This window comes from Patagioenas fasciata, chromosome Z (assembly GCF_037038585.1).
Source record: "Patagioenas fasciata isolate bPatFas1 chromosome Z, bPatFas1.hap1, whole genome shotgun sequence".
Taxonomy (NCBI): Eukaryota; Metazoa; Chordata; class Aves; order Columbiformes; family Columbidae; genus Patagioenas; species Patagioenas fasciata.
The window spans coordinates 451764-478090 of NC_092560.1; the positions used below are offsets into that span (position 1 = coordinate 451764).

General features: G+C 58.0%; 1 protein-coding gene across 2 annotated transcripts in view; it reads left to right on the plus strand.

Moving 5' to 3' along the window:
- The window catches only part of ZCCHC7 (zinc finger CCHC-type containing 7), a 122466-nt gene extending 113788 nt beyond the window's left edge, over positions 1 to 8678 (plus strand). For both annotated transcript variants that reach the window (XM_065860697.2, XM_065860698.2), the window contains 2 exons: positions 6923 to 7040; positions 7481 to 8678. In XM_065860697.2, the coding sequence (XP_065716769.1) occupies positions 6923 to 7040; positions 7481 to 7902 (540 nt within the window). In that variant the 3' untranslated portion in view covers positions 7903 to 8678. The remainder of the gene's footprint in view (positions 1 to 6922; positions 7041 to 7480) is intronic.
- The last annotated feature ends 17649 nt before the right edge of the window (positions 8679 to 26327 follow it).

The following is a 26327-nucleotide window of genomic DNA, read 5'->3' on the forward strand; positions in this document are numbered from 1 at the left end:
AATCCTAAATCAAAGTGAGACTGCCTGGGACAGAGACGATCCATTGGAAAACAGATGGTTGCGAAACAGAGCTTTTTTGTGCTTTGTTTTTTTCCTGTGCCCCACGGGGTGACACATCAGTGCCTTACTGCCATGTTCAGCGTTGTGCGAGGTTGTTCAGGCTGCCCAGCAGTTTCAATACCCATTTTAGGAATTTTCCATTTCTGCCTGCTTTCGATCATCCTTACTTGTAGCCTGTTAGTGTAATTCCACCTCTGAATCAGGTTTGACATCACCATTCTGTAGGGTTCACAGCGGGTGCGGGACATCATGAGCCTGGAATGGCTTCAGTACAAGGGGAGGTGTGCCGAATGTTCTGGGAGACCTGGCTGTTGTTTGTCACCCTTCCCAGCCCTTTGCTGTGGCAGGTGCAGCTCCGCACCTGCAAATACCGACACCAGACAAATGTTAGTTCTCATCTTTTATGGAATAAGACCGGGAGGCACAAGTATTCTAGAAAATCAGTGTTACTCATGCATTGGGTGGGTTGAGTTTATGGTTCCGTACAGCTTAGAGACAGCAGATTCCCAGCGGATTCCTTCGTTCCCTGCTGTGTGCCCTGTGTGTCGACTGCTGCGGCTCCTGAAGGTGCATCGTTAACCGCTTGCTGCTGTTCCCAGCCAGGCGGTTCGTCCCTGTGGGGCAGGTTTGCTGAGATCTTCTCGTGGTAGAGCTGGAAGGTGAATGGAAGATTTGTTATGCCAGTCTGTCTTTGCAGACACGTGCATTGAGGCCACGGCGTAGGTGCAGGATGCGCTCCTGGCACGGCCGGGCCGGGGCCGGCAATGGGCAGCCGCTGTGAGCCGAGCGTGTCCCGGGTGACCCGGCACGGGGTGCGGGAGCCGAACCGCGTCCCCGCTGCCCCTCTGCTCCGCACCGCGGCGCGCGTGGCACCCGTGTCGCCCAGCGCTGCAGCTGCGCGGCTGCCTTGTTCTGCCTGGGACTGGAGCTGGTAAAACTGCGAAAGCAGCAGCAAAACCCATCCTGCTCAACAAAACCAGAATGAAGCCCCTGCCAGTAATATAGACACTAAAATCTCTTTCCCACTGTACTCGATGCTCATCAGGCCACACCTGGAACGCTGTTCAGCTTTGGTTCCCGCTGTAGAAAAGGCTGTGGAGCGGGTCTAGAGAAGGACCACAAAGATGATCCAAGGATGGGGCAGCCGCCCTGTGGGGAGAGGCTGAGAGACCTGGGCTGGATCGTCCTTGAGAGCAGAAGGAAGGCTGAGCGGAGACCTTAGCACTGTGTTCCAGTATTTAACGGGGGTACAGAGCAGCTGGAGATCCCTTTGTACGAGGGATCCCATGGAGAGGACGAGGGGCGATGGGTACGAGTGACTCCTGGGAAGATTGCGGCTGGACACAAGAGGGGAATTTCTGTGATGAGAACAACCAGCCATTGCAATAATGTCCCCAGGGAAGCGGGGGGTTCCCCAACTCTGGACACATTGAAGATGCAGCTGGGCAGGTGCTGGGCCAGCTTGTCCAGACCGGGCTTGTGCCAAGAAAGGTTGGACCAGGTGATCCTTGAGGATTCCACCCTGGGATCCTGTGATTCTGTGATAAAACGAGCATGTACAACAAAAACTGAACTCACAGGATTGAAGAAGACTGATTGCTGGCGATAGATAAGGAACATTTTACTAAACTGTCCATAAAGGGTGTTTGAGGGAGGCAGGCATACATGCACACAAATACAAATTGATAAGTTTATGGGAGGCGCTGATGGTAGTTTCTTGGATAGAAAATGGTAGGAACTGTGTAAGATCATCGAGAGATCACAACACTTTGTGGCTGTCGCAGTTAACGAAGACAAGATAGTATTTTTAGTGTGGTACAATAAGCAGAAATAGCCTGAGCAATGACTGAATGGAAATGGAGAGGGGCAGAAATACCAGATCTTTCTATACACACACAGGAAAGTGCCCAGGACGCACATCAGATAATGTAACGATAACTGAGTATTTGCCCTCAAATCGCTGAGCTCCCTGTCCAGCAGTGACCAAGCAAACGGGGCTGGGACCCGCGTGTCACCGCGTGTCACCACGTGTCACCGTCCCTGCACCAGCGGGTGCTCGGGGCCCTGACAGAGCAGAAGCACCTGCCCGTAGCTTAAGGGGAAAAATGGGGGATTTGTTGATTTTTTTTTAATGTTAATATTTGTAAACAGGAAAAATTACTTATGCTGACAAACATCTCTTAATTTTTGTCTCATTTCTATACCTCAGGCAGTTAAAGCGCAGGAATAACAGACTGACCAAGAAGGAAAAGCTGGGTTTAGTTTTATATAGATGCACCATAATTGGTGCTTCCCACTGCAGTCGTTTCCTTTCGTGTCACCAGTTAATCCGGTTTAGGAGCACCTGAAACTCCTTTTGTTTGCTACAGTTTTGGGGAGACATTTCCCAAAACCAGGGGCGAGAGCTGAGTCCCAGGGCTCAGTGTGTGGTGCCGGTACAGCTGTCACCGCACCTTGCCCAGCCAGTGCCAGTACATCTGTCACCACACCTCGCACAGCCGGTGCCAGTACGGCTGTCACCGCACCTCGCACAGCTGGTGCTGGTACGGCTGTCACCGCACCTCGCACAACCGGTGCCAGTACAGCTGTCACTGCACCTCGCACAGCCAGTGCCAGTACGGCTGTCACCGCACCTCGCACAACCGGTGCCAGTACAGCTGTCACTGCACCTCGCACAGCCGGTGCCAGTACGGCTGTCACCGCACCTCGCACAGCCGGTGCCAGTACGGCTGTCACCGCACCTCGCACAGCCGGTGCCAGTACGGCTGTCACTGCACCTCGCACAGCCGGTGCCAGTACGGCTGTCACCGCACCTCGCACAGCTGGTGCTGGTACGGCTGTCACCGCACCTTGCACAGCCGGTGCCAGTACGGCTGTCACTGCACCTCGCACAGCCGGTGCTGGTACGGGTGTGACCACACCTCACACAGCCGGTGCCAGTACGGCTGTCACTGCACCTCGCACAGCCGGTGCTGGTACAGGTGTGACCACACCTCACACAGCCGGTGCCAGTACGGCTGTCACTACACCTCGCACAGCTGGTGCTGGTACGGCTGTCACCGCACCTTGCACAGCCGGTGCCAGTACGGTTGTCACTGCACCTCGCACAGCTGGTACTGGTACGGATGTCACCGCACCTTGCACAGCCGGTGCCAGTACATCTGTCACCACACCTCGCACAGCTGGTGCTGGTACGGCTGTCACCGCACCTTGCACAGCCGGTGCCAGTACGGCTGTCACTGCACCTCGCACAGCTGGTGCTGGTACGGCTGTCACCGCACCTTGCACAGCCGATGCCGGTACGGCTGTCACCGCACCTTGCACAGCCGGTACTGGTACGGATGTCACCGCACCTTGCACAACCCTTCGTGTTGCTTTCAGGGAAGGAAATAGTTAAGACATAAATTGTCAGAGGTTCCAACAGCCGGCAGTTATGTTTCCTTAATTTACTGTGTTGTTTAGCAAGACAGTAATGTTTTTATGTAAACTAAGGATTTAATAAGGACAAGAAATCTTATTTAATAGTCTTTACATCATAGCTCATTGCGTAGCAGTCCGCGCATCCAAACGTTGTGTCTTATGGTCCATGACACAGACGTGCTCATTTTAAGGGGCGTAATCTCAAGGAGAGGTAAGGGGAGGGCGGGTTGCTGGGGGACAGCGCGGTGCGTTAGAATCAATCACAGAGATCATGGCATCGTTGAGGCCACAGCCAAGTTCTCCTGGCGCCAGGCACGGGGCGGCGCGGGGTGCACGGGTGCGTGTTGTACCCACATCGCAGCGTGCCGGTCACACCGGAAATCGGCCCAGGCTGTGCTCTCCGTCCTCGCGCGGGGCCGCCAGCGCTGCAGGCGTCGCAGCCGCGTCTGACGGCGCAGGGCGTGCGGCAGCCCCGGCGGGAGGCACGGCCAGCAGCGCATTGCCCGCCATCCGCGCGGGGAGGGGCGGGGGGAAGGAGCAGCGCGGCGTGGCCTCTGGGTTCGTTCACTGGGGCTTCTCTGTCAGCGTAGTGACAAAATTAAAATAATGAGCGGACCGCATGCCTGCAGAGCCCTAGGTCTGGTGCAGGATCTCATCACTGCATCTCACGGGTATCACAGGAACTATCGTGTCTTTGCGTACCCCTGAGCAAAACCAATCCATGTTGATTGGAGTAAACTCTTTGGCAATGTCTAGAGATAGTATTTCAGAATCATAGAATCATTTTGGTTGGAAGAGATGCTCAGGATCATCGAGTCCAACCATACCCTAACGTAACTCTAGCACTAACCTACATCCCTAAGAACCTCGTCTGAACACCTTTTAAACCCCTCCAGGGCTGGTGACTCCAGCACTGCCCTGGGCAGCCTGTTCCAATGCCCCACAGCCCTTTGGGGAAGAAATTGTTCCCAGATCCAACCTCAACCTCCCCTGGCGCAACTTGAGGCCGTTTCCTCTGCTCCTGGCGCTTGTTCCTGGGGAGCAGAGCCCGACCCCCCTGGCTCCAAGCTCCTTTCAGGCAGTTCAGAGATCAGAAGGTCTCCCCTCAGCTCCTGTTCTCCAGCTGAACCCCCAGGTCCCTCAGCCGCTCCCATCACACTTGTGCTCCAGCCCCTCACCAGCTCCGTTCCCTTCTCTCCTCTCTCTCTGGTGCCTCAAGGCCTTTCTTGGCGTGAGGGGCCCAGAGCTGCCCCAGGATTGGCGGTTTGTCCTCCCCAGGTCCCAGCACAGGTTCGGTCACTGCCCTGGGCCTGCTGGCCACCCCAGTGCTGGTCCCAGCCAGGATGCTGTGGCCTCTTGGCCACCTGGGCACCCGGTGGCTCGTGTTCAGCCGCTGGCACCAACACCCCCAGGGCCTTTTCTGCCGGGCACTTTGCAGCCGCTGTGCTTTCCCTCATTCCAGGTGGGCAGGCAGCCCTGTGCCCTCCCTGCAGGCCACGCTTAGGTTTCACTCGTGTGAAACACAGGTGTTTCAAGTGTCCTTTCTCCCTCGTGCTTTTCTCTCTTGTCAAATCTAAGGGAGGTGACGGAGGACCCGGGCAGGGTGACAGAGCAGGTGTCTTTGTGGGGCGATAGCTGGCAGTTCAAGGTGTTCAGTGTGAAATCCCGTCTTCCAGCACACGCGTTTCCCACGTGAGCAGCTGCTGAGCACCCTCAGGGGTCGGGTGGTCCCGCGTGCCCCCTCCCGGGTCTCGTTCAGCCTGGTGTCGCTGGCGGGCACGACCCCGACCCCGACTCGGGTGGGCTCTGCCACGAGCTGCCCGCGCTGCTCAGGCACCTGGAGACGAGACAGTGACGCACAGCCCAGCGGTGCCCTTTAGGAGGACAGCGCGGAGAATAACCGGGGTCAGCCAAGCAGAGACTGGATGCAGGCTGAGAGATTGAAATGTATCCGAAATGCACCTTGATGTACTCTGCCTCTGAAGGAGAGCTGGCAGGAGGACACAGGGGAAGGGGGGGCAGAGTGTGTTCTAGAAACAGCCATCGCGGGAGGGAAAGCTGCTTCGCTGTGTGCAGACAACAGCATGAGCGGGGCAGCTGACCACTTCTCGAGAATGGCAAGGCCCAGAGTTCACTAGAACTGGGCGGTGCCCACCTGCACAAAGGTGATATTGCCCAGCACAACAGGGAACACGCAGCGTAGGAGGAGAAGAAAGCATCAGCTAATATCACATGCTACCCTGAAAAAAAGACAGAAGCGTAGGAAGCGTCGCAGTGAGCCCGGCCCACAAAACTGCTAAAATTTTGTGTACAGCAGCGAAAAAATTCCCGTTGTTGAGTCAAGTGTTTGGGAAATGGGCTGACATGGCAGCGATGCCGGAGCCGCCGCTCCCTCCCCTCGGCCCACTCCGGGCTGTCTCCTCCCTGTGTGCTACAGGAGCTGTTTGGTTGTTACCGTGAGAAGGCTGCGGTCAGACAGGGTGGGTGCGTGGGGACGATGCTGCCCCGGCTGGCCCCTCTGCCCGCCCTCCTCCGGGTCTGCCACGTTCTGCAGGTCCTCCCACCCGTGGTCCAGGCTCACAGAGCTCCCGGCACAGCGGTTTGTCTACAAGGTGATGGGGCACGTGGTTGTGGGGGCCAGGAGGGACAGCAGGAGCAGGACGGACAGCAGGAGCAGCAGGGACAGCAGGAGCAAGACGGACAGCAGGAGCAGGAAGGTACAGTGAGGAGCAGCAGGGACAGTGAGGAGCAGCAGCAGGGACAGCAGCAGGAACAGGAGCAGTAGGGACAGCAGCAGCAGGGACAGCAGCAGGAACAGGAGCAGTAGGGACAGCAGCAGCAGGGAAAGCAGCAGCAGCAGGGACAGCAGCAGCAGGGACAGCAGCAGCAGGGAAAGCAGCAGCAACAGGGACAGCAGCAGCAGAAGCAGGGACAGAAGGAGCAGCAGGGACAGCAGGAACAACAGTAGGGACAGCAGCAGCAGCAGGGACAACAGCAGCAGCAGCAGCAGCAGCAGCAGCAGCAGGGACAACAGCAGCAGCAGCAGCAGGAGCAGCAGCAGGAGCAGCAGCAGCAGCAGGAGCAGCAGCAGGAGCAGCAGCAGCAGGTGTGGCCGTGTCCCCGCGCCCTGTGCGGCCGTCGCGCCGTGTGCCCGGTGCTCTCCCGCTCTGCTCTCTGCTTCCACCAGAGCCACAGGTAGCGGTACCTGCGGGAAGACACGGGATTCCTTCCGTGTGCCGCGAGAACCGCAGCTTGGCTCCTGCGATGCGTGTTTTCTGCGTGCGCAGGAGGGATTATTGGATGGTAATAAAGTTGTGGGTGTTCTAGGACTTGCTGGGCACATCCTCTGCAGGTACAGAGCAGCACCTGCAAATCCAGCCCGTTTCCATTCCGGGAAAATCACAACTCAGCCGTATCTACTGACTTCAAATGTGTTTTGCAGGAGTGCTCAGAAAGGCGGATGCATGGGAGCATGTTCCCCACTTCTCCATTCATCTACTACTACGATAATGAATATGATATCAAGAGAAGAGCGAACAGATTAAAAAGGAAGGTTGCAGGTACAGTATATTTAGGGACATCCCTCCTGCCTTTCATTTCTTTGAAATACTTTCTACTGTGCTTGCTGCTTTTAGAAATGCTGTGGGATTATTTTCATGTGTTGGGAAAAGCTATAGGGATTTGAACAGGTAGTCTAATGGTAGTAAAAGATTTGTGACTTTATTCATCCGTGTCTATCATGGAAATTTATTGTGTCAAAGCCACTAGGTGGGCGTTGTCAGATGTTTTAATTCTCAAAACCCCATTGATATTAAAAATGCTGTAAAGTAGCAGGAAGAGGATTAAACTAATTTGTTGAGGTTCTAGTGTGTTGACAAGAAAAGGGCTGTCAGAGGTGATGGATTTTTTCTGACTGCACCGTACGTTAGGAAAGCCGCGGTGGCGCGAGCACCGGGTGCTGTGTTCTCCGCCGGGCGCTGACGCGGTGCTGTGTTCGCAGAGCTGCAGGAAGCCGGGCTGCTGCCGGAGCAGCCGGAGACGCCGCGGCCGCGCGAGGAGCAGGGCGGGCACGGCCGCAAGAGGAAGAGCAAGCCTTGGAAGGGGAAGGAGCACGGGAAACGGAACAGAAGCGAGGAGCGGCACCAGAAGCCGAAGCCACCCCGGGCAGAGCAGCCCCAGGAGAAGCACGACCGCGGTGCCGAGGCGGGGGAGCGCGTCCCACGGGCCGGCCGGGGCGGCAGAGCCCGACACGCGGCGCTGGCGCAGGCGCTGCTGGGCAGCACGGCTGCGCGGGAGCCTCTGGAAGGTGCCAAAAGGAAGAAGAAATGGAAAGAGCAGAAAGGTGCTGATGATGATGCTCATGATAATTTTTTCCTCATAAAACAGAGGAGGAAGAATTCCAAGCAGAAATCCTGGTGTTGAGGAACGGATCGGTAGCACCGGCGTTCACTGGCTCCAGCTCCCCCTCCTGTTGTTCTTGTCCTTCTCTTAGCACACTGAATTCAAGTCCGTCCCTGAGCCCAGGCCCGCGTGCACAGGCACCCGTCACACACCAGCGTCCCCCTCCGCTCCCAGCCGCGGTGTCCGTCTGTCCGAACAGCGCGCTGGGCAGGCAGGACCCTGCTCCTGCCGCAGCGGCTGCGCTGTTCTGTCCCAGAATAGGCTGTAAGTGCAGTTTGTTTGGTTGTGGGGGGCGGGAGGGAGAAGGCGCCTGGCGGGGTCGGCGGGTTTGTGTCCTGGCTGGTGGTGCTGCTGTGCCGCGTGCCCCGGGAGCCGACGCCGGAGACTGCGGGTCAGGAGGAGCGGGGATAGGGGCCGGGGACGGGACGTGAAGCGCGTTCCCAGGCCTGTTCTTTCCTCCCGGGGCGCGGCGGGGGCTCCTTCACCCGTGCTGCCGAGCCCTCGCCCCCCGCCCTGGGCCCTCGCAGTCTCCCGCCTCGAGCTCCCGTCGCGGCTCCCACCTCACCTCACGTGTGTCCTTGTTCCCCTGATGTGCAAGTTGTTTCGGGAGAAGAGATGGCAGAGTATGAGAAATGTATTTGATTCCAGACTTACTGTGCTAAAACTTAATAATTTTTTAAAATACATCTATTTTTGTACACTGGAATTGAACAAGGGTGTTGTTAAAAGTTTTGTAAGAATAAATGCTTCATCAAAGGAAAAGCCCAAATAAAACTTCACATGAGGGATATCAGAAATGTAGGTTTGGTTTACGTTTTCTTGCATTACCACTGTAATCAAAATGGTGTCTGCTTCGCTTTCCTCAGCCAAAACTACATCACCTCTGGCAAAAGGTTTTCTGGTTTGAAAAGGATATAATCTGTATTCTGCTGATTAATTACCTACTGTATTCTATACCACTCCTTTTGCTAAGTAAGTAAGTTGGTAGTGACTAACAGCACAGTGCCATAAGGTACGTGTCCCCTCTTAATTCGTGATAACAAACAGGCCTTTGGCTACAATTCTGTTTTAGAACTAGAAAGTTATTTCTAACCTGCGCTAATGCGGGGATGTCTGAGGAGGGACACGGGTACGCTGGGAACGTTCAGGACCGCCACTCCGCCTGTGTGCTCCTTAAATTCACCCGCGTTTTGTTTGGCCAGGTCCCTGGTGAGAACACTGGTGCTTGGCGACCACGTCGCCTGGTCCCCGGGATGGGGGGAGCACAGCTACACCCAGTGCCCAACAAGCGTGTCCTTATTGGCAACTGAAATTTATTTTTACTTCACTTCGTTGATGACTTAGTTTAAAAGTTCCTGATGATATTGAAAAAGTAAATAACTTTTAGCCCAAATTTAGAAAAAAAAAAAATTAATTCCACTTCTGGAAAGACTTGCGCTGACTTTGAACGCGCTTTGTCCTGCGTGCCGTGGTGTGCGTCCCCTTGGTGCGTCAATACCTGGTTCTACTTGACCAAAAGTCTCCGGCAGCCGAGCCAGCGTGCAGACTGGTGGGCAGGGAAGGACGTTGTTCGGATCGAGATCGGCTTTCCGGTGGAGCTCGGTTCGGTCGTCTGACCAGCGAGGCTGTGACGCGGTGAGTGAATCTCCTCTCCGGGAGCTGCAGCCTCTTGAGGAGCCACCAGGAGCTCGGGAGACTCTGTCTGTGTGTCCCGTGGCGCCGCGCGGACGCAGTTGTGATGAAGGGATCCTCGAGGATCCGGGTTCCCCATCTGCTCGAGGTGGACGCGCAGGTGCCAGCAGGAGCCGCTCCCGGGGTCCCCACCGCGCGGGGCAGTGAAGGCTGGGGGTCACGGCCGCGTACGGGCCGGGCTGCGCCCTAGAGGGGCAGCTGAGAGCACACACGTACAAAACCAGGATGGACAACATCCCTAACCTGTTCTCAGGCAGATTTTAGGGCATCTTGCCTCCCAGAACTGTTCTATCCACTGTTTTTCAAGCCAATATTCAGTAAGTTTGGGGATTTTTTTGAAGTGAACGCAACTCAGTGGAATTGTGGCCCCACCATTCTCTTCACTGGAGAGCCCGGTGGCGAGACCGGCCACGCTCTGGGGACATTTCAGGTGCTCATGCCTCTCGTTCACTGAAGAGCGTCAAGAGCAGGTGGTTTTCTGCTGCACTACCCCGAGCTGAAGCAGCTGTGGTTTAACAACATCCACAAGGCCAAGGAGAAAACTGAACGCAACAGCGTCTGGTGAGGGATCGCTGGGGGGATTCACCACAGGGACCTTCCCTGAGTCCCTAACTGCCCTCGTCCCACCGCGCTCGTCCCTGTTGTCAAAGGAATCTACAAGGAGATCAGTGCAATGAACTTCTCCCCAGGCGTATGCGATGGCTTCGTGTGACGATGTCGAACAGCCCAGCCCAGGTGAGAGCGGCGTCAGGAGTGGGAACACGACACGTGCTGAGATCACCACAACCCATCAGCGTGGCTGTGTCCACGGTGGTGAGGCTGCCGTGGGAGTGAGGGGCAGCCTGGTGGCACCGTGGCCTCTGCACAGGGTGCAGGTCCTGTCACGTTGCCCGTGTCCAGTGTCAAGTGGTGCTCAGATGTGCAGCAAGTGGGGATTTTTGCTACTCCTCTAAGGACAAGGTTCTGGGTGCTGTGAGGAGTTAAGTCAGCCGGGACTCCTGAGGCATTTCTGTGATGTTCGGTGGCTTCAGCCGACAATATTCAACTTGACAACAGGGTGAGCGTGAGTCACCGATGTGCCTGTGGCCAAGAGGCCAACGGGACCTGGGGTGTGTGAGGAAGAGTGTGGGCAGCAGGTCAGGGAGGTTGTTCCTCCCCTCTGCTCTGCCCTGTGAGGCCCCATCTGCAGAACTGGGGCCAGCGCTGGGCTCCCCAGGTCAAGAGGGACAAGGAACCACTGCAGAGAGTCCAGGGAGGGACACAGAGATGCTGAGGGGTCTGGAGCATCTTTGTGTGAGGAGACACTGAGAGAGCTGGGGCTGCTGAGTGGAGAAGAGAAGCTGAGAGGGGTGTGATCAATGATCAATATGTCAGGGTGGGTGTCAGAGGGTGGAGCAGACTCTGCTCAGTGGTGCCCAGCGCCAGGGTGAGGGGCAACGGGCACAGACTGAAACACAGGAGGCTCCATGTGAACATGAGCAGAACCTTGTGTGCTGGGAGGTGCCAGAGCCTGGCCCAGGCTGCCCAGAGCGGGTGTGGAGTCTCCTGCTCTGAGCCATTCAAACCCCTGGGATCCTGTGTGATCTGCTCTGTGACCCCGCGTGAGCAGGGCTGCCATGGGGATACACAGAGGTGGCATCTGTAGATGTGGTGGCATCCATAGGTGTGGTGGCACCTGTAGATGTGGTGGCATCTGCCCGTCACTGCAGCAGCTGTTGCACGCACCAGATGATACGTTTGTGGTGGAAACATCTCTGGCTTTAGCTCTGGGTGCTGCAGCTGCCCAGTGCTGCAGATATCTAACCCGGCTTTTGCTCTGACAGATGTCTGCTGCTCATGGCTGCAAGACAGTGAGGAAAGGCACAGAGAAAGTGGGGTATTTGGGACCACCGGAAGAGAAAAAGATAAACCAGCAACACCTGGAAGCCGGTGGAGCCGGGGGAAGGAACCTCCTCCAGCAGCCTGGCAGGAGAGGGCCAGGACCTGGTGACGGGTGCCGCTCCCCAGCCGGACGGGGCAGCAAAGCGCTGGTAAAGGAACCGAGACACGGCAGCCGCGGTGCAACCTGCGGCACCCACCACATGGTTGGACATCAGCTCAAATACCGACTGTGTCGGGCTTTGCACAACCGAGCACCGAATCTGCTCCGGAGGGGCACCAGAGAATTTGGAGAAAAATCCGGGGGTCCAGATAGCGTGGCTGTCAAGGAAACCCTGACATGAATGAGGCTGCTTTTCCTAGAGGGAAGCAGCCGGGTAAATAGGGTGCGAAGGAAGACGGCTGTTCTGCCAGGACAACAATCACTTGAAGGACAGAAAGGTGTAGCTGAGACGCTAAGAACAAAGGTGGAGTGTTAAAGGTAGCAGGACCTTCATTTGCAGACGTTTCCAGCCCCCGAGACATCCCGCAGTGCACACCAGGCAGCGAAACTCTCCCCGGATCACTGAGCTCCACACGGACCGTCCAGGACATCCATCTGCTGACCTGCTGGAGCAGCCCATCCAGGAGATCATCTGCTGACCTGCTGGAGCAGCACGGCCCATGCAGGAGATCATCTGCTGACCCGCTGGAGCGGTATGGCCCATGCAGGAGATCATCTGCTGACCCGCTGGAGCAGCACGGCCCATGCAGGAGATCATCTGCTGACCCGCTGGAGCAGCACAGCCCATGCAGGAGATCATCTGCTGACCCGCTGGAGCGGTACGGCCCATGCAGGAGATCATCTGCTGACCCGCTGGAGCGGTATGGCCAAGCGCCTGGTCTGCGTGCCCATGCACGGTACTCCACCTCGCGTCTGTCTTGGGCCACTTGAAACAAAGCTGGTTGTGTCCTGCCCCAGCAGAACGACACTGGAAACCAGCACCTCCCAGCATGACCAATAAGGCTTCTGTCTAGCAGATGATAAATTTTTCAGAACTTAGTGAAAAAATAATACATTTGAAGATGTTTTTGCATCAGATGAGAAGGACAGGGTAAGAAAAATAGCAAAAAGAAGTGATGCATTTTCCACCAGCAAAAATATAACCAAGTTTGGTGCTGGATAAAGAAAAGCACTGCATTAGAACCCTGCTCTGGACCAGGTGACTTACCCTATTGAACCAAAACGTGCTGCAGCCTCTCATTCCTCCCCCCTGCTCTTCTCCCCTCCTTCGCAGAGCTGTCTGTCTTTACTCGGAGATGGCTGGGGCTGGAACCCCTGCTCCTCCCAGGAGAGGACGGGGTCTGCAGGTCGCAGCCGACGTGCCCCGGCCAAGCAGCGCGAGGAGCCTGCGCTGCGTGAAGAAACGAAGGGCGCAGCTCAGCCCAGACTCCGCGGAGGAGACGAGGTGGGTGGAACAGAAGGTCCTGTCTGACAAGGGGGGCAGGTGTCCCAGGAGTGAAGAGGGGAGAAGAGAGTATTTGGTGCATCATTTGTTGCAGCGTCTACACAGCAAGGTTGAGGAAGGAAGGAGTTCTGGGATTTGAGGTGCACATCTCTGCGCACCGGTGTGCTCTGAAGTGCCTTGGTGACACAGTGGAGCAGAGGGTGGCTCCTCGTGGAGCCTTTCTGTTCCCTGAAGTCTGCATGCAAATACCGCTGTATCTGTCGCGAGGTACAAGCTGTTGCAGAATCTGCTGGGAAAGTCATTTAAACAGGGGTGTCTGAGCCACACGGCTGCACTGTCCCGCGCCACTGGGAGCAGTGACCGGCGCGTCAGACACCACGAGCCGATGTCCCCACGCAGCCAGCGGCGGTGGGGACACTGCAGCTGGTGACAGTGGGGACACCACACAGCCAGTGATGCTGGGGACACCGCACAGCCAGTGATGCTGAGGACACAGCACAGCTGGTGATGGAGGGGACACCACACAGCCAGTGATGCTGAGGACACAGCACAGCTGGTGATGGAGGGGACACCACACAGCCAGTGACACTGGGAGCACCATGCAGCCAGCAATGCCAGGGACACCGTGCAGCCAGTGACACTGAGGACACCGTGCAGCAGTGATGCCGGGGACACCACACAACCTGTTCCCGCCAGGGCGTGTCAGAAGGGGCGGAAGTCACACAATTTTGGACCATTTTCTTGCTCTGGGGCAGGAAGTGGATTTGCTGCAGTGGGTTTATCCCACGAGGCCGTGGGTCGCTGCTCCCCCCACAGAGGCAGCAGAGCTGGCGTGGGGATCCCCCAGACGAGCTGTTGAGCTGATTGCAGCAATCAGTGGGTGCAACTGCAGCCGCGGTGCCCGCAGGAACAGGCAAAGCTGTCTCCATCTCCTGTCATTGTGCTTCCCTCCCAGCTCCAGACCAGACGTGGCCATGGCAATGCAGGTCCTGCCCGCGGTGGCCTTGCAGACCCACAGGCCTCAGGACAGTCTTACCAACAGATCTTGTTCCACCCACATCTCACACCGCCTGTTCCACAAGCAGCTTTCCACCAGGACTGTGTTCTGCCAGCAGCCAGGGCCGGCCCCGTCCACCGCTGGGTTTGCTCTGTGTGCAAGGGATTGCTCTTCCTCGCCACTCCTCGCAGCTGCTCTCACAAATGCTCCCACCCCTGCTCGCTGGCCGGGGGCCGCGGGCGCCGTCCAGCATCCCCAGAAAGACCTGTGCTGGTGGAGTCGGGGCTGCGTTCAGCTCACAGCGGGTGCGTCAGTTGGGAAGGTGACTGGAGCAGTGAACTGGAATGCTGAGTCGGCATTAAATCCTGCCTCTCGGTGTTCTGGCACGAGCCTTCTCAGATGTTCTCCAGGTGCGAATCTTCTGCTCTGCAAGAGATATTAAACGGAGCAAAAAGCTACGCCGGGCTGACGGAGCACGAGCGAGGGAGGCGGCCGGCGTGGGTGCGGTGGAGCTGCCGCCGGGTGTCAGAGGGACGGAGGATGCACCTTTGTAGATCGACGCTGCAGCAGGAGGACCCGGGTCACCGCGAAAGCCTGCCTCCAGCGCTGAGACCTGCCCGCCACGGTGTTCAGCAGGGGTTCACTTTTGTCCTGTTCTCTGGGGCTTAGGCAGAGCAGCCTGGGGAGTTCAGCACGTGCTGCAAAGCTCTGTCCTCCTCCTGCTCTCAGCTTGTGTGTTAAGAGCTTTCTTTTGTACTCTGGTGATTCTTCATCTTGTCGTATAATTTTCCCTTTAATGATTTACTTTCAACAGAAGAACAAAGTCAACACCTTCAATGATTTACTTTCAACAGAAGAACAAAGTCAACACCTATCTCTAAAATATTATTTTTTAAAAATACACACATTCAAGGCTTTTTTTAACTTTTAAAGAACATTCACGAGGTGCCTCAGTTAAAGGTAGGAAGCACTACCTGAAGTGGATGTTGCGCCTCAGTCGCACCCCTTCCCATCACCTTCAGAGCCCTGACCTGGTGCTTGCAGTCCTCTGCTCCCCTGTGCCCCGCAGGGGTGTGCGGCAGCCAGAGGGGGCCGGGCTGGTGCCCGCGTGTGCCTGGCAGGGCTGTCCCCGAGGCTGCGTGTCCCTCTGCTCCTCGCCCCGGCACGGATCAGGACACCTGCGGAGGGACGGAAAGACTCGTCTTGGCACAGCTTTTCCGAGCACTCTGGAGAGCAGGAATTCACCCCCAGCAGCTGCACAGCCCCGGCCGAGGGGGCCAGCAGCACAAACGGCTGCACGGGCCTTGGCCGCGCTGCCCTGTGACGGTGCCGGGCACCGCGGGGAGAGCGGGCGGCTGTGCCATGGCGGGAGGACAAGGATGTCTCATGGTGGCAGCAGGACAGGGCTGTGCTGTGGTGCAGTACATGGATGTGTCACGTGTGGCAGTGGTGGCAGCAGGACAGGGCTGTGCTGTGGCACAGGACATGGATTTGTCACATGTGGCAGTGTCGACAGGACAGGGATGTGCTGTGGCACAGGACATGGATGTGTCACATGTGGCAGTGGTGGCAGCACAGGGACATGCCATGGCACAGGACACCGATGTGTCACGTGTGGCGTGGTGGCAGCACAGGGACATGTCGTGGCACAGGACACGGATGTGTCACATGTGGCAGTGGTAGCTGGACCAGGCTGTGCCGTGGCACAGGACATGGATGTGTCACGTGTGGGATGTGTCACATGTGGCGTGGTGGCAGAGCAGTGACATGCCATGGCACAGGACATGGATGTGTCACGTGTGGGATGTGTCACATGTGGCGTGGCAGCGCAGGGACATGCCATGGCACAGGACACGGATGTGTCATGTGTGGCAGTGGTGGTAGCACAGGGACATGCCATGGCACAGGACACGGATGTGTCAGGTGTGGCAGTGGTGGTAGCACAGGGACATGCCATGGCACAGGACACGGATGTGTCATGTGTGGCAGTGGTGGTAGCACAGGGACATGCCATGGCACAGGACACGGATGTGTCAGGTGTGGCAGTGGTGGTAGCACAGGGACATGCCATGGCACAGGACACGGATGTGTCACATGTGGCAGTGGTGGTAGCACAGGGACATGCCATGGCACAGGACACGGATGTGTCACATGTGGCAGTGGTGGCAGCACAGGGACATGCCATGGCACAGGACACAGATGTGTCAGGTGTGGCGGTGGTGGCAGGACCGGGACGTGCCTGCAGGGACGCGCCACTGGTGCCGCAGGAGCACGCGGGAGCCGCGGTGCAAGGCTGAAGATCCAGGTGAGCCTGCGGCACCCGCGGCACAGAGGAGCCCGGCGGGCAGCGGGGCCGGCGGCCGTGGCAGACAGGGGGACCGAGCCAGCACCACGCACTCACTGCCCCTCGGCTCCGCTCCGCACCGGTCCAGGCGTCGTCTCCGCACCCGGGTGACCCCGACCGTCCTCCCGGTGCTCACCGGTACAGCGCGGCTTTCAGTCACAACCGGCTGTGGCTCTGCACAGCGCAGCAGGCAGTAATTGCACTTTTTTGCATTGCAAAACGATTATTAGCACCTCAGTTCATTATCAAAGCAAATTTAATTTTTCAATGTAAAGGAGCCAGTTGTATTTATAAAGGAAACACTGTTGATACAGCCAGAAAAAATTAATTCATGACAAATGTAAGGAAAATTAATAGTCTTTAACCAGGACAATATTTGACTGTGTCTAATTGTGCTTTGCCAGGAAAAGTACACTATCTTTGAGCAGTCCTGACAGAGATTTTGCAGAAGCATTTTACACTTCTTCTGATGAAACTGCATTTAAACACCGATATTTTTAATTAACCCTGTACCGGTCTTGCCGAATCATATAGAAACTGTTGTGGAAGCGCAGTGTTCTCCGCGGTATTCGCGCGCTGCAGCGGTGTTGGGTCTCGTCTGACCCAACCCTGTTCAGGCAGGAAAAAGAGAAAAGGCCACAGGGAGCCGGGGCACGCCGACACCGGTGGGATCCGGCGGGTGCCGCGTCCGCGCCGGCGCAGACAAGGACACCCCCGCAGCAAAAGCACAACGGCTCCTGATGCACCCGCGCTCACCACGGCGGGACAGCCCCCGTGATCTCCACCATGACGGGACAGCCCCCGTGATCTCCACCATGACGGGACAGCCCCCGTGATCTCCACCATGACGGGACAGCCCCCGTGATCTCCACCATGATGGGACAGCCCCCGTGATCTCCACCATGACGGGACAGCCCCCGTGATCTCCACCATGACGGGACAGCCCCGGTGATCTCCACCATGACGGGACAGCCCCGGTGATCTTGTGGGACAGCCCCCGTGATCTCCACCATGACAGGACAGCCCCAGTGATCTCCACCACAGCGGCACAGCCCCGGTGATCTCCACCATGACGGGACAGCCCCGGTGATCTTTCGGGACAGCCCTGGTGATCTCCACCGTGGCGGCACAGCCCTGGTGATCTCCACTGTGGCGGGACAGCCCCGGTGATCTTGTGGGACAGCCCTGGTGATCTCCACCATGACGGGACAGCCCCGGTGATCTTGTGGGACAGCGCTGGTGATCTCCACCATGACGGGACAGCCCCGGTGATCTTGTGGGACAGCGCTGGTGATCTCCACCATGACGTGACAGCCCCGGTGATCTTGTGGGACAGCCCCCGTGATCTCCACCACAGCGGCACAGCCCCAGTGATCTCCACCAGGCAGGGGCCTCCTGGCACGTCCCCGTCCCCGGGCTGATCGTGGTCTGTGGAGCAGACAAGGGTGGCCACAGGGGTCCAGAACGTGGAAGATTGAGCAGGTGTTGAGGGACGTGGCGTGGGGTGAGATCTCACAGAGCAGTAGGGGTCTCTGGCTCTCCTCAGTAGTTTTCTGCTGAGAAGATGCTGGCACAGATGACGTGAAGGATGGGCTGCTCGTGTGTAGCAAGGACAGGTTCAGCAGAGGGAGCACAGGCACAGACGAGGTGTGGGTGCCCCCAGGTCCTTTTCTGCCTGGTTCTCTGAAGGTCTCCACAACCCTGCTGTCCCCAGCCCCTCTGCAGCACTAGGTGTCTCCATCTTTGGGTGCAAGTGCAGCTGTCCTGGTCCATAGCAGCAGAGCCGTGTCCTTCACGTGAAGAAATCCCGGTGCAGACACCCCATGGGCTGTGGGCTCGTTAGCGCCTTCCCCGTGAGACCTGAGCAGAGGTCTCTGGAGAGGCTGGTTCCAGCACCACCGCCTCCACTGGGCTGTGGACAGGGTGGCCCCCCCAGCACCGTCACCAGATTTGCGTTGACTCCTGCGGTGTGTGTGGCCGCGCCAGCGCTGGTCTCGTCTGGTCTGCACCCTGGGTGCCTGCGGCTGCAGCCGCGCCGGGCCGGGAGCAGCGCGGTGCTGGCCGGCGATGCCCGCCATGGACCGGGGCTTCCTGCTCCTGGGGAGGTGCGAAGCTCGGCTGAGCATTAGGAACACAAACCGGAGGGCCCAGGGCACGAATACACCAGCAGGCAGGATGGGTCCCTGCATTCTGCTCCTGGGTGTGGGAGTCACAGAGGAAACATCTGCCCCCGGTCCCCAGGTCCCCCAGCCCTGCAGGCGGTCCCAGCGCTCACCCTGTCCCCAGGACAGCCTGGAAACGCGCCATCTCTCAACTCAGCCTGCCAACTTGAAGCCAATTTGCATTGGATAATTATTTTCAATTAAGTGATAACAATCCTGTTCTGAACAGAAATAATCTTGTCCAAAGGCCAAACAGTTTATCCTGTCTGGTAGACGCGGCTGCAGCTCTGCGCGGGCGCACGTCGGTGTCGGCGCCGTTATCGGCCGCGCGGTGCCGAAGGGCTGGGCTGGTGGCCAGCAGGGCTGGGCTGGTGGCCAGGAGGGCTGGACACAGCCCCGTGTGTGGCCACTTGGCCGTCCTGCTGCAGCCCACCGGGCCCCCCCAGCGCCCGTGTCTCCCGCGCAGCCCCAGCACACCAGGCTGCTCCTCCCGCTCCCCCAACAAAGGACTTTGCAACCTTGGTGGTTTTATTTTGGTTCCCAGAAGGACCAGAACTATTTTTCATTTTCAAATCTCACCTGCCCGGCCGCTCTGCCTCCGACAGCACCGTGCGGAGTGGACACGTGCTCTGCACAGCTGGAGAGGGGTGCACCCCGAAACAGCCCCAGTTCCCCTCACCGGCCGCCCTGGTGGGGGGGACCAGAGTGTGCTGCTTACACAGTTGGCCCCTCTCTGCTCAGTCATCCCTGGACTCTGCAGGACCCATCCAGATCCCCTGTGAACACTGGTGCCGGTTGTGTGCAGGTGTCCCCAAGCCATCGAGGGTCTCTCAGGCACAGTGGGCCGCGCGTGTGGGTTGGTGACACTGCCCCAGCAGCTCTGTCTGGGCTGCCCATCCTTGGCCCAGCTGCCACGAGGAAGGACGGGCGGGACTGATGCCGCCAAAGCACGAGGCCAACGGGCCCCATCCTGCCCTTCGTGGGGCAAGGGACCCTCCCCACCAGCCCATCTGCCAACTTGACAGGAGCCCCGGGACATGGGTGCTGGAACCGGGAGTCTCTGGCCAGCTCCAGCGCCCGGCGGTGCTGCGGTGGCTCTGGAGGCGGCCGCCATCCCTGCAGCTGCTCTGGGAGAGCGGGATGGAAGTTGGAGGGGGTTGTTGGTTTGTTGGGTTTTTATTTTTAATCCACCAAAGCCAGTCAGTTGGGAAGATTGGACTCCAGAGCTCCTGCAAGTGAAAAATAGCAAATCCAATATCTTTTTAGTGGTGTTTTTATATTCAAATTAGACATAATCTCCATGAATAAAATTACTGTTCCCAAAGGGATCATGCCCAATTTAAATGTATAAAATGTCATTAAAAGGGCACTGACTTGCTATTAAAATTTAACTCCAGCAAACCCCCAATGTCATTTGTATTATAGTTTTACAATTAAGCCAGAGATGTCGGAAATAATAGTTTTGATGTACAATCTGGTACCATACAGTAGGAGTGCATTGTTCCTAAGAAGGCTGCAGCCGGACCTGTCGCTGGGAACGCGGCCACACCGGCGCGGTGATGCCGCGGGGCCCGGGCTCCGCGGTGAGGGGACGCGGAGGGGACGCGGAGGGGCCGGCTCTGCTGCCGCTGCGCCCCGGCCCAGCTCAGACCACGGCTGCAGGGACATGGCCAGCGCCAGCTCACATCCCACGGGCAGGACCCTGTGCGTGGGGCTGGGACTCCCACCCCTCTGGGGACACGAAACCCGGGCTGGGACCACGCCAGGCCCAGGATGCACATCCGCATCCCTTTCCTGGCAGACCTGCTGTCCCAGAAGCAAAGTGCCGCAGGGAGGGCATGAGGCTGGAAAGCAGCAACCGAGCGTGGCTGCGGAGCAGGGCCATGGGCTCTGCAAGGCTGGCAGCAGGAGGCTCCGCCAAGGAGGAGCTGATGGCAGCGGCAGCAGCCTGGGATCCGGGAGCCTCCTGAGGGACGGGAACACGTGCATTGCTCCACACAGTTCCACTCAACACGTGGTGCCACCAAAAAGGTCCCGGCTGTGTCTGGGCGGGGTGGGTGCCCTCCCGCCCCTGCAGCGAGGCTCTGTGAGCTCCGGGGAGGATGAGGAGCAGCTGGTTGCTGTGTGCACACTGACCGCCCGGGACGGGGCACGGTCAGAGCAGGAGCAGCTCAGCTTTCCGCTGGCTTTGCTGCTGGCTTTGCCCCAGTCTGCCGCACCGCTGCTGTGTGCATGGTCCAAGCACCAGCGGCTGTACAGGGAGCTCCGTGCTGCCCCAAGGAAAGGTGATTCCCCACATGGACCATCCTGGCAGCCGGGGCAGCTGGTGCAGTGTGGGTCAGCTGGTGCAGTGTGGGTCAGCTGGCGCAGTGCAGGGCAGCTGGTGCAGTGCAGGGTAGCTGGTGCAGTGCGGGTCAGCTGGTGCAGCGCAGGAGCAGCTGGTGCAGTGCGGGGCAGCTGATGCAGCGCACGGGCAGCTGGTGCAGTGCGGGAGTAGCTGGTGCAGCTGGTGCAGCTGATGCAGCACAGGAGCAGCTGGTGCAGTGAGGGGCAGCGCAGAAGCAGCTGGTGCAGTGCAGGGCAGCTGGTGCAGCTGGTGCAGTGCGGGGCAGCTGGTGCAGCACAGGGGCTGGGGCAGCTGGTGCAGTGCGGGGCAGCTGGAGCAGTGCGGGGCAGCTGGAGCAGTGCAGGGCAGCTGGTGCAGTGCAGGGCAGTGCAGGGCAGCTGGTGCAGCGCAGGAGCAGCTGGTGCAGTGCAGGGCAGTGCAGGGCAGCTGGTGCAGCGCAGGAGCAGCTGGTGCAGTGCAGGGCAGTGCAGGGCACCTGGTGCAGTGCAGGGCAGCTGGTGCAGTGCAGGGCAGTGCAGGGCACCTGGTGCAGTGCAGGGCAGCTGGTGCAGCGTTGCAGGAGGCAGCGGGGTTGCGGGTGGGCTCTGCCCGGCACAGCGCTGCCCAGCGGGGCTGGGGGAGGTGGGCAGGGGGCTCCAGCTCTCCCCGGCAGAGCTGTAGTTGCCCCAGGCCGTTATTTTGTCTTTAACAGAGCCACCAGGAGCTGCCGGCTGCTTCCTTCAGTGCAGGGCAGGACATCGGGGACTTGTCACAGGAGACAATACCTGGGCATACTTGAGAAAAGCGGGTGAGCCTTCAGGTGTACAGACAGCCTGTCAGTCACCAAGTGACCTAACGAACAGTGTTTTCTGTCCCCACAACAGCTGGTGACTCTGCTGAGCCATTGCTGTCAGGTACTGCAGCCCAAAAGCAAACCCAGGTAAACCTCAGAGGTGACAGTGACCACGGCGCTGTCCTGTCCGTCCCGGACCCCCGCGGTCCTGCTCCCGTCACCCGAGCAGGCTTCAACTTTTACCCAACGACAGTCAGCATCGCCAAGGCAGCTGCTGACTCAGCACATCGAAAGAGTGCAACTGATGTTTCCTACAAAACCAACAACATGACGCATCCAGCCAGGGCTGGCGGAGCTGGTCACCGGTTCTAGAGCCTGCGCTCAACTTGGGCATCTGCACCTGCAGCATCTTCTGCTGAGACCTGGAGGAGGAAGAGGACTCCGAGTTCCCTGGGTGCTGCCCAGCCGGCGCCTGCTACAGCACAGAGCGCACATGGTGCCCAGGACGGGAGCTGCCGTGGCTGGCGTCCGGTGTCTGTCACCCGTCCCACGTCACCCAGCAGCCCTGTCTGTCACCTGGGTCACCTGGCGGGTGTCTGTCACCTGCCCTGGGCCACCCAGCAGAGCCACAGGCTGAGGCCAGACCAGGAAACCAGCACCAGCCCTTCCTCCTCTTCCTCCTCCTCCTCACACCTGCAGAGCCCAGCCCTTGGCCGCTGCTCATGAGGGAAGGCTGCAGGCAAGTGGCACAGCCCCGAAGGCTGTGTCCCTGTGTCTGTGTGTCCGTGTGTCCATGTGCCCGTGTGTCCATGTGCCCGTGTGTCCATGTGTCCCTGTGTCCCTGTGTCCGTGTGTCTATGTGTCCGTGTGTCTGTGAGTCTGTGTGTCTGTGTGTCCCTGTGTCTGTGTGTCCCTGTGTCTGTGTGTCGGTGTGTCCCTGTCTCCGTGTGTCCCTGTGTCCGTGTGCCCCTGTGTCCGTGTGTCCCCGTGTCCGTGTGTCCGTGTGTCCCTGTGTCCCCGTGTCCGTGTGTCCATGTGTCTATGTGTCCGTGTGTCCGTGTGGTGTCCCTGTGTCCGTGTGTCCGTGTGTCCCTATGTCTGTGTCCATGTGTCCCTGTGTCCGTGTGTCCCTGTGTCCGTGTGTCCGTGTGTCCGTGTCCGTGCGCACGCAGCCCAGCCGTGCCCTCGGCAGAGGTGGCAGGGTTGGTATCCAGAGCCGACACGGGCCGTGCTCGCAAACGCCTGCTCCCTCGGAAGGACTGAGCGGAGTCACCACTCACTCTCCACCACATAATTACCATGCATTAAAGGGTATAGTACATATTTAAATATGCATTTAACTGACACAGTAAGCAGGTGAGTGAATATGCATGTCATAAAAAAATAAACATTCAACTAATATGCAATTAATGGGGCAAAGCAGTCAAAACTATTTATTACTTCTGGGAACAGAACACCTTCCAAAGCATTTTAATTACTGCAGTAATATCCTGAAAACAAAGATCACATTCAGCTTTTTTCACTCTTTTATTTTCCCCAAAGAACACAAAAACTGTTAAAGCCCAGCGGTCCTATCTCAGGAAGAACCATGGAGCACAACGGAGCACGTGGACCCCTGGGAGGTTGTGGTTGAACAAACAGCCACAACAGGACAAAAGTAAATGTCCCGAGGTGGACTTTGCACAAACCCAACCAGCTGCTGGCGGAGCTGCAGCCCCGGGGACACGGGAGCAGCTCCTGGGGCCGTGCCCAGCGCTGGGGACATGGAGCTGCTGAGGTGACATGGAGCTGCTATGGGGATATGGAGCTCCTGGGGGACACAGAGCTGCTGTGAGAACATGGAGCTGCTGTGGTGACATGGAGCTGCCATGGGGACACAGAGCTGCTGGGGTCATGGAGCTGCTGTGGTGACATGGAGCTGCCATGGGGACACATTGCTGTCATGGGGACACAGAGCTGCTGGGGGACACGGAGCTTCTGTGGGCACACGGAGCTGCTGCAGTGACATGGAGCTGCCATGGGGACATGGAGCTGCTGGGGGACACGGAGCTTCTGTGGGCACACGGAGCTGCTACAGTGACATGGAGCTGCTATGGGGACATGGAGCTGCTGTGGTGACATGGAGCTGCTATGGGGACATGGAGCTGCTGTGGTGACATGGAGCTGCTATGGGGACATGGAGCTGCTGTGGTGACATGGAGCTGCTATGGGGACACGGAGCTGCTGGGGGTACACGGAGCTCCTGGGGGGGACATGGAGCTGCTGGGGGGACACAGAGCTGCTGTGGCAGCCATGGGGACTGTGGCTGGAGCTCACCCTCTGGCCAGGCCACTGACCACCCAGGAGCCAGAGGTCCCAGCCGCGGGCCCTTGGTGGCACCGGGCGTCCCGATGTCCTCTGGCAGCCTCCCCTGTTGTCACCTGTCTCGCAGCTGCCGGAGCTGCTGCTGGAGCTCATAAAGCACATGCAAGCAGCCTGCAAATGGGAAGCGTTCATCTGAGACGTGCAGCCCGGACGCCCGCTCGCCTGCGGACGGATCACTTAGCCTTGTCATTGTGTTTATGAGGCTGAGAGAGTTTTTCACTGCCACGATATCTTCCCATTAGCCATTACAAGGAGATGTGCTGGAGGGAACAAGGAAAAGGCTTCTCCTATGCATGACTGAGCTGCAGAGGCCAAGCCAAAGGGACAGGTTGCGCCCTGGGTAATACTGGCCTTGATCTTCATGTCGAAACACGATAAGTCATGTAATAAAAAACCCACTTCCTTCCTGCACCCTCATGTCCTGACTGACGGACTCGTTCCCGAGCCTGGCCCCGTGGCCATGAACTGCACTGAATTTCGTGTTTCACTTTACAGAGGGTGGTGAGAACCTGGCCCAGGTTCCCAGAGAGGTGGTGGATGAACCATCCCTGGAGACATCCCAGGCCAGGCTGGACGGGCTCTGAGCACCCTGAGCTGCTGAAGATGTCCCTGTCATGGCAGGGGGCTGGGGAGCTTTGATCCAGTGGCGTGTTGTCCCTCCTTGGCCAGCAGCCCGGGGCCGGGTGACAGCTGTGCACAGCTGTCCGGGGGACCCCAATCTCCAGGGCTGGCTGGCAGCTGTGCACAGCTGTCCTGGGGACACACCACACCGGACCCAGTGGCAGGCACCCTGAGGCTGGCTTGCTGCCTGTCCCCATGCCTGTCCCACATCTGTCCCATGCCTGTCCCCACACCTGTCCCATGCCTGTCCCAGGTCTGCCCCAGCCCCGTTCCCGTGCCCGTCCCCTCCGCAGGGCTCGGGCGGCCCCACCGGCGGCTGCAGCGGCCGGAGCGCTGTGAGCACGAGCGGAACCGCGGCGCCGGACCCGGTGCGCGGAGCCAACCCCGCGGCTCCTCCTGCGGGTTCCCGCCCGCACCACGGACCCCACGCACCCCCACGCGTCCCGCCCAAGGGACCCGGCGCTGCTTTTGTTGCCAGAGACAAGCGGCAACTTAATGAAAAATCCCTTTTTTTTTTTTTTTTTAATGAAGTTTCCAAATTTATGCTAATGTCAGAATGCTTCTGAGTCGTTAGGTGGCTGACAGCACACCAGGTCATATTTTGTGTTAAAATATATGAATCCAAAATGAAAATATTGGCAGATTTATCATCCAGTGGTCTGGGGGGGAAATGCTCCCATCCGGGCATTTCCAACAATAGATTGCATCTAAAGCAGTGCTGAGCTCACCCTGACCACTAATGCTCTGCACAATCGCACGGAGAAAAAAGAAGTCCCTTTTAATTCTTAAAAGGAAAACAGTTTAATCATTGTAAGCAACTATACCTTCAGGGTATCGTTTCAAAAATACAGGCAGAGATTAGAAGGGATTTGCGAGATTGTGTTTATTCCCAATTTAGGTGCTTTCCATAAATTAATTATAGAAGCAAGCCCAAACCAGTCAGAAGTACACTGGGAAATTCTCAGAGTGTTAGTCATTTTCATGCACTAATATTCATGCCATCTGCCTGCCTTTTTCTCTTCTCTCTGAATGCTCCATTGTTACCCGCAGCCCGCGCTCCTCTGCCGCGCTCAGCCCCGCTCCCGCTCGCGCCGCTGCAGGTAGGTGCCCTGGGCACGCTGCTCTATTTTCATTGAAAGCGCATTATAAAGAGAGGCAGGCTTGTTTTGGTAATTGCCACGGTGCACGGCAAACAGCGCCTCGCCACAATGCAGACACAAGCCAGGCGTTTTGTCCCTGTTGCAGGGATCCGCTCCTGTCATTGTCACCGAGCTGAGCGCCCGCTGGGGCTGTTTGCAGGGGCTGGAGGTGTCCCCCAGTATCTCCAGCAGGATGGAGGGCATGGCAGGAGGTCCCAGGAGATCCCTGGAGCTGCTGCTCTGACCAGGGACACGCAGGGCAGGTGGCCCAATTCTCCTTGTGGTAGCCACGTAATGCATCTGAAGACCAGCCCGTGGTCAGTGTGTGATGGCCAAGTGCAGGTGCCCAGCGCCTCCCAGCCGAGTTTCCTCTGGCAGCCCTTACATCTCTGGAAAGTAACATCAGAGATGCAAATCCAGAAATGCTGCTGGGGATGAAAGCTCATCTGGTGAGACTGGGGAACAGGACATCTGCCAAAAAAGTGTTCCCAATGCTGTCAACACCACAGCAGCCTGCTCAGGAGGGCTGGGGGATTAATGACCCTTCCCTCGTTTTAGGGGCCATAGTCCCAGCTTAACCAATCTGGCTGATCTCAGCCAGGGCAGGGAACAGGGTGAGCGGAGCTCTGGTGATGAGCCTGGAGAAGAGAAGCTGAGAGGGGTGTGATCAATGATCAATATG